This window comes from Phyllostomus discolor, chromosome 3, assembly GCF_004126475.2.
Source record: "Phyllostomus discolor isolate MPI-MPIP mPhyDis1 chromosome 3, mPhyDis1.pri.v3, whole genome shotgun sequence".
Classification (NCBI taxonomy): Eukaryota; Metazoa; Chordata; class Mammalia; order Chiroptera; family Phyllostomidae; genus Phyllostomus; species Phyllostomus discolor.
In genome coordinates, this window is record NC_040905.2 from 9,739,832 (window position 1) to 9,745,831 (window position 6,000).

Sequence of the window (6,000 nt, forward strand, 5' to 3'; positions counted from 1 at the left end):
GGAGGGGAACTGCGAAAAAAGGAAGAAAGGAAACACGGCAAATTATACGAGCAGTTTTATACAGCAGGCTTTTGTAAAATGCTTTGCAAAAAAAAAAAACCTGCTTGCATGATTGGAATGGATCCTCAAAAACACTGCACACACTGTTCGTATTGAAGAACCACAGAGAGAACTGGGCCCTGCTGGAAACTGCGACCAGGCGGCTTGGCGGGAGGAGACCCGTGGAGCGCAAGGGGTCACGGCCCATTCTTCACGAGGAAAGTGAGACAGCAGCCCTTCACGGAAACCCTGGTAAGTGCATGCGTGCGTGTGTATGAGAAACCGATGAAATACGGGACCTGCTGCTACTATCTTCAAAACGAAGTGAGCAGTGGGAATAGAAACACAGAAGAGCTCATCATTCAGGTGTGCCGCAGGTTACGATAATGCCCAGGCAGGTAGCAGGGCGCAGGTGACAGTAGGTGGGGCGGAAGGCGACCCAGTCACCTTTCTGAATGGGGAGGTCCTTGAGCAGCACACACACACTTAATAAGCAGCCATATGGGAATCTGCCAACGGGATTCTCTTTGCCCTCTGATGAATGTCTCCTGGTTTGTCTCTTTCTTATAAAAAAAAAACCCACATTATTTGTGAAGACAAATGGCACTTCCTGCGAAGTTTTGCAGACTGCATTCAAAGAAGGGCCATTGTTTTCCATTGTTCCTAAGATATAATTAATCCCATAAGACAACCTTGCTCACAAAGTACACTAAGAAAGAACAGATTTTTCAGAATGCTAAATATAGCGTCGGCAAAGAATAAAAATCGTTACTCGGGAAACAATGGTTAGAACTTCATTGCTTAGAATGTTCTACTTTGAATAATCGCACAACGCAAGCCAAAATCAAAGTCAACGCAGGCGCGGGCAGAGTTTTTACCAGGTGTGACTAGAGGAAACGCAAGTTACTGTGTTTCGAGGTCTCTCGGATCCTTTCTAACAGCCTCCAACTCCCACATTTTTGTTTGAATCTCAGAGCAAAGGCAACCAGATGGAATGAACCCACCGGGTCCCTCTTTCCGAGGAAGCGGCCCCGAGCGAAGGCGGACGCTGCCGCGGCAGGCGCGGCCCCGCAGAGCGCGAGGGGAGGGCCCGAGGTGGGCAGAGCGGGCCGCAGGCAGATCTTCAGACACTTGACAGGAAATGGCTGGGCTCTGGACAATGCGAATTCAGTAAGATGTTTGGGGACGCGGGAGGAGCTGTTTGCCTGCAGAGTTGCAGCCCTCTGTAATTGAGACAGCATGATCCCCAGCCCGGCTCTCAGCTCTCTGCGAGCAAAGGCGGAGAGCCGTCCACCTCTCCGGTGTCTGTGTAACAGATCATCTTTTAACAAACACCCCTGGAACCGCCTGGTCTGCGCGGTGGGGGCGCGGGGCAGGGGGCTGAGAAATCTCACCCTGGAGAGAGACAAACCCAGTTAAACTGACGCCGGTAGAGGTGGCGCGGAGACCGCTTTTCGTCCTCCCCAGGGACCGGGACCAGGACCCGGGCGTTCCGGCCGTGGTGCCCCCCACCCCGCACACGCTGAGCGCGTTACCTGGTTTTCGGAGAGCCTCTCCAAGCGACACAAAGCCGGGTCTGAGGCTGGAAGCCAGGAGGAAGAGCCGGAACAAGATGCCTTGGATTAAATCCATCTCACCGCGGGCGCCTGCAAAGTTTCACCAAGTCCGGGGCGCACGGAGAAAGGGCGTTTCCGAGGGAACGTGCGGGACGCGGGCCCCGTGGACCCCCCGGCCGGGGTGAGGAGGCAGTGGGTGGGGGGGGGCTGAGGAAGCTGGACCAGCACCCGCCGAGGAGTCCGAGGAGGCAGGACAGCAGCCGGGAGGTCGGCGTGCGGGAGTGCAGCCGGCTGCCTGCGGCGGGGCTTTTAGGGGGGGTGGGGGTGGGGGCGGGGGCGGCGAAGGAGGCCGACGGGGAGGGACCCGCCGGCCGCGGAGGGAGGGAGGGAGGCTGGACCCGCCCGGGGATGGAATTACAATCCGGTGGAAGTGAGAGGGGCAGGCCCCGAGACAATTCACTCTTCGCCCACCTCTGGGGCAGACGGCCCGCCCAGCACTCCGTCCCACCACCCTCGGCCCAACCCTTCCCGGCGGGTGACCTAGATTGGGGGACTAGGAGGGGGCAACTTCAGCCCCCTGGAGACGCAGAGCAGGAGTTCGGCGACGGGGAATCCAAGACCCTCGGCCGTGGTCCTGACCCCGAAATATTGCGGCGCCTGCCCCCGCCCTGGCTGTGCCCACTCCTGCCGCTTCGCCCTAGGTGGCTGCCACCCAGCCTGGCGCTTTCCCCCGCAGCTCCAGAGGTAGCTCGGGTCGGTGCGGCGCACTTGGGGGGAGGGGGAGGAGGGGGGCGGTGATTTGCGAGTGCGTGGGGGAGAGAGGAAGGGGGCGGGGCCGGCCGGGCCGGGCGCTAAGAAGATAAACGGGATTTAAGACGCGCAGATGGAGAGGTGCTGCCTCACGGCTCTCCAGGAGACGTCGGGTGGAGATTAGAGCCCGGAGCCGGGGCGCGGGGTCCCCTTGCGGCGGAAGGCGGCAATTTGAGACCCTCCGGGGGCGGAGATGAAACTGCAGGTCGGGCTCGGCGTCCAGGAGCGGGACGCGAGCTGGAGCCCCTGGAGGACAGACAGGCCCGGCTGGGGCTGGGGGCCGGCGTGGGGTCCTGGCCACTCCGGCGTCCTGGCCAGTAAAGGCACCTTCTCCGAATTTGCTGCCCGAACACTAATAAAATGAGCCTCGGCCAGGGAGACCCCAGGACGCAAGTCGCGGTGCACCCGGGCGTGCTGAGCTCCAAGCCAGGGAGAAGAGAAGGCAGATGCAGTAAATAAACCGAGAAGGAAACGCAGCCTCACCAGATCCCGGGGGAAGACCCAAGGCCCTAGGAAGTGCCCCGCAGAGGGAAAGGTCGCCGCCGCCTGGCAGGACCGCGCGCCGGCTGGCCTGCCCCAACTCGCAGCGCGGCTGAGACTCCTTGGGAGTCCGGCCCTTCCTTGTTAACCGAGATTTGGGAGAACCAGAGGGAATAAACGTTGACTGACATATCTCCCCCCAATGAAATGCCCCCCTCCCCTGGCGAAAGGGTTTGTCCTGAGCCCGGTCTTGTTTGTTAGCAAAGCCGAGGGCACGTTCCTGCCCAAGGGTGCGACTGTCCATAAACTGAAAGTCCACTCCAACTTGAGGCTTTGGAAGTCTCAGTCGCGACACCAGAGCTTGTCCTCTTACTCGGACCTGGAGCAAAAAAGGCGAGACAGACTGCTTGTCACTCCCACGGAGAGAAGGAAGGCCCGTCTGGAAGCCAGGCACTGTGTCTGCCCCCAGGGGCTGCCCTGTCAAAGGACCCAGCATCGAAGCCCCCCACCCCCAAGGCATCCCTGGCCCTGCCTCCCACAGGCAGGAATGTGCCTTCAGCATCCTTACAAGTCACGCGCCTGGGCTTGAACTCTGCCAGCCCAGACACTGTCTGTCAGAAGCCCTTTCCACACAAAAGGATGTCTTACCTCAGACCTACGGGGCCACCCACAGCCCAGCCAGTGATACCATGAAGACACCTCCCATACTGGTTCTGCTCTTTCCCACCTGAAAAAGGATTCTCCCTGACATGGAACCTGGAAGTGATATTCACCGTTAGTATTTACGTAACACCTACAACGTACCAGACACTCCGTGAAGTGCGCAGTAATCCCGCTAACAGCCATCCCAGGCAGGTGTTGTTACCAGTGTCATCCCCATTGGACAGATGAAGAAACTGAAGCACCGGAAGGCTTAAAAAAACTTGCGCAAAGTCAGGCAGCTCCCACGAGGCAGACTTGTGATGGAGTTCAGGGGGTCTGGCTCCCCAGACCAGGCTCCAAAGGACACAGGTGGAGAGCAGACCGGGGGTTGGGCTGCGAAACAGGACGTGCGGGTGCCTCGTCTCGGGCCCTGCTTGTAGCTTGTCTCGGTAAAATATAGGGGCTGGATGAAGTCATCGCTGAGTTCCAGACGTTGCTTTCTTTTTATTATGTGATAAAATGCCATCATCGAATGCAAGCCATTTTTGCTCTGAGCATGCTTTTTAAAAGGCCTGTACGAGTTGTCCGTGGCAAGTTTTGCAAGCCTGAGTTTCGGCCTTCTGGCGGAGAAGGGGCATCGCGTGCCCACACCAGCGCCTCAGACTGGGCCCCGGGCCTCCCCTGCATCTTCCACAGGTGGCCGTCGGTGATGGGGATGGGGAGGCTGGCTCCGTTCCTCTGGAGGCCCCCCTTATTTCTGCCACGCAGAATTACCTCTGATTACATTGTTACATTTCACTGGTCAGTGACTCCAAAAGCTCTGGATCTTCAGACCACTGAGTCGAGACCTCGCTGCTCGAGAGAGCTGCTTGTTACAACCCGGAGCGCACGTTGGACGGACCCTTTCTCTTGCCCCTGAGACTGCATCGCGCCAAGGTTCCCTCTTCCTCCGGCTGGCCAACCGTTTTCTGGCCCCTGTAAATCTGGCAGAGACAAACGGGGCCCTTGCCTTTCCCTCGCTTCCTGCCTCGTGGGAGGAGGAGGGCTGACGAGGGCAAAGAGGCTTTGAATGTTTCATTTTTAAAAATCTGTTCCAATTCACTGGAGGTCTAAACTCAATTAATAAGGTCGCCGGCAGAAGAGTGACCTGCCCGCGTTGCTCAATATCATGAAAGAAGACTCTGACCTTTGCTCCAGGGAATGGATTTGGAGGCCGTTAGCAGAAAGGAAAGGCGAGGTTGCCAATTGTAGAATGTTTAGAAAGTCCCCGAGTGAGAGTGAGAAAAAGACAGCAGCACAGAAATTAGCTTTAGATTTAATTTATTTTTCAATAGGCCATACGTGCATATAAAATCTGAAATGTGCATCAGGTAGAGCGAACCGTGAAAATTCGTTTTCCTTTCACGCCTTCCTCTCTCAGAAGCAACCGCTGTTACCGGCTTCTTGTTTATCTTTCCAGACATATTCTGCGAACAAACAAAACAAACATCTGTACAGATTTTAAAACAAACAGAAACGCCCTGTGCCCACGTTTTAACCTGAAGGTCCTTCCAAGTCAGCAAATGCAGACCTGCCTCCCTCTTCCTAACGGGTGCATAATATTCCATCGTGCGATGTACTGCAATCGGTTCCTTCTCCTGTTGTTTCCAGTCTGACTGTCACAGGCAACGCTGCAGTGAACGGCCTCCAGTGTGCAACGCCTTTCCGTTACGATAGAATGTGGGCCCCCTTCTAGACTAGCCGTTGCTCGGCCTCAGGCTGAGCGCCTTGTCACTTGGATAATTTGCCCAGATCTCCTCCCCAGGAGACCGTCTGAATTTACACCCCCACGAGCACTATTTGGGCGTGACCATTTGCACACACTCTCTCTCATCAGCACACTGCCCTGTCAGACTGGAACGATGTATCATGTACGTGTAGATCCCATGATTTAGCCGACAGACAGCACACAAAGAAGAGAGCTCGGGGAGTAAGCGCACCGACGGGCGCATCACAGGGAAGCGGCCAGGGATGGGTACCACTGCCTCCAGACCGAGGCCCGGGACACGACCAGCACCCCCAGTCATTCCCCGCAGGCCCCCTCCCCAGATGTACGTATTTTTGATGAAGTGTGAAGAGTCCGAGCTTCCCACTCACTTTCCATTAAAATCCACGAATACACATACATAGGTCAGCAAAACATGTAAGCACTCCCCAAACCCCAAAAGCATTCCCCAAACCCCAAAAGCATGCCCCTTCCCTAAGCATTCATTGAGATCTGATCCCACTGTGTACAGGGCTCTGTCCGAGAGCAGAAAGACCAACAGGAAAGAAAATGCAATGGTGTCTTCTGCACGCGAGGGGGCTGCAGTGTCGTGGGAAGCAGACCATCATACAGCTGCCGACACAGCCGCTGGCTCCACAGAGCGGGGAACAAAGCACTGGGTAGCACAGCAGTGCAAGCCAAGACACTGTGTGTCCAGAGGAAGACCCG

At 56.7% G+C, this 6,000-nt stretch overlaps 1 protein-coding gene across 3 annotated transcripts in view; it reads right to left on the reverse strand.

Moving 5' to 3' along the window:
- Positions 1–2,376, reverse strand: part of EGFLAM (EGF like, fibronectin type III and laminin G domains) — a 143,482-nt gene extending 141,106 nt beyond the window's left edge. For all 3 annotated transcript variants that reach the window (XM_036020199.1, XM_036020197.1, XM_036020198.1), the window contains exon 1: positions 1,575–2,376. In XM_036020199.1, the coding sequence (XP_035876092.1) occupies positions 1,575–1,671 (97 nt within the window). In that variant the 5' untranslated portion in view covers positions 1,672–2,376. The remainder of the gene's footprint in view (positions 1–1,574) is intronic.
- Between the last annotated feature and the right edge of the window lie 3,624 nt (positions 2,377–6,000).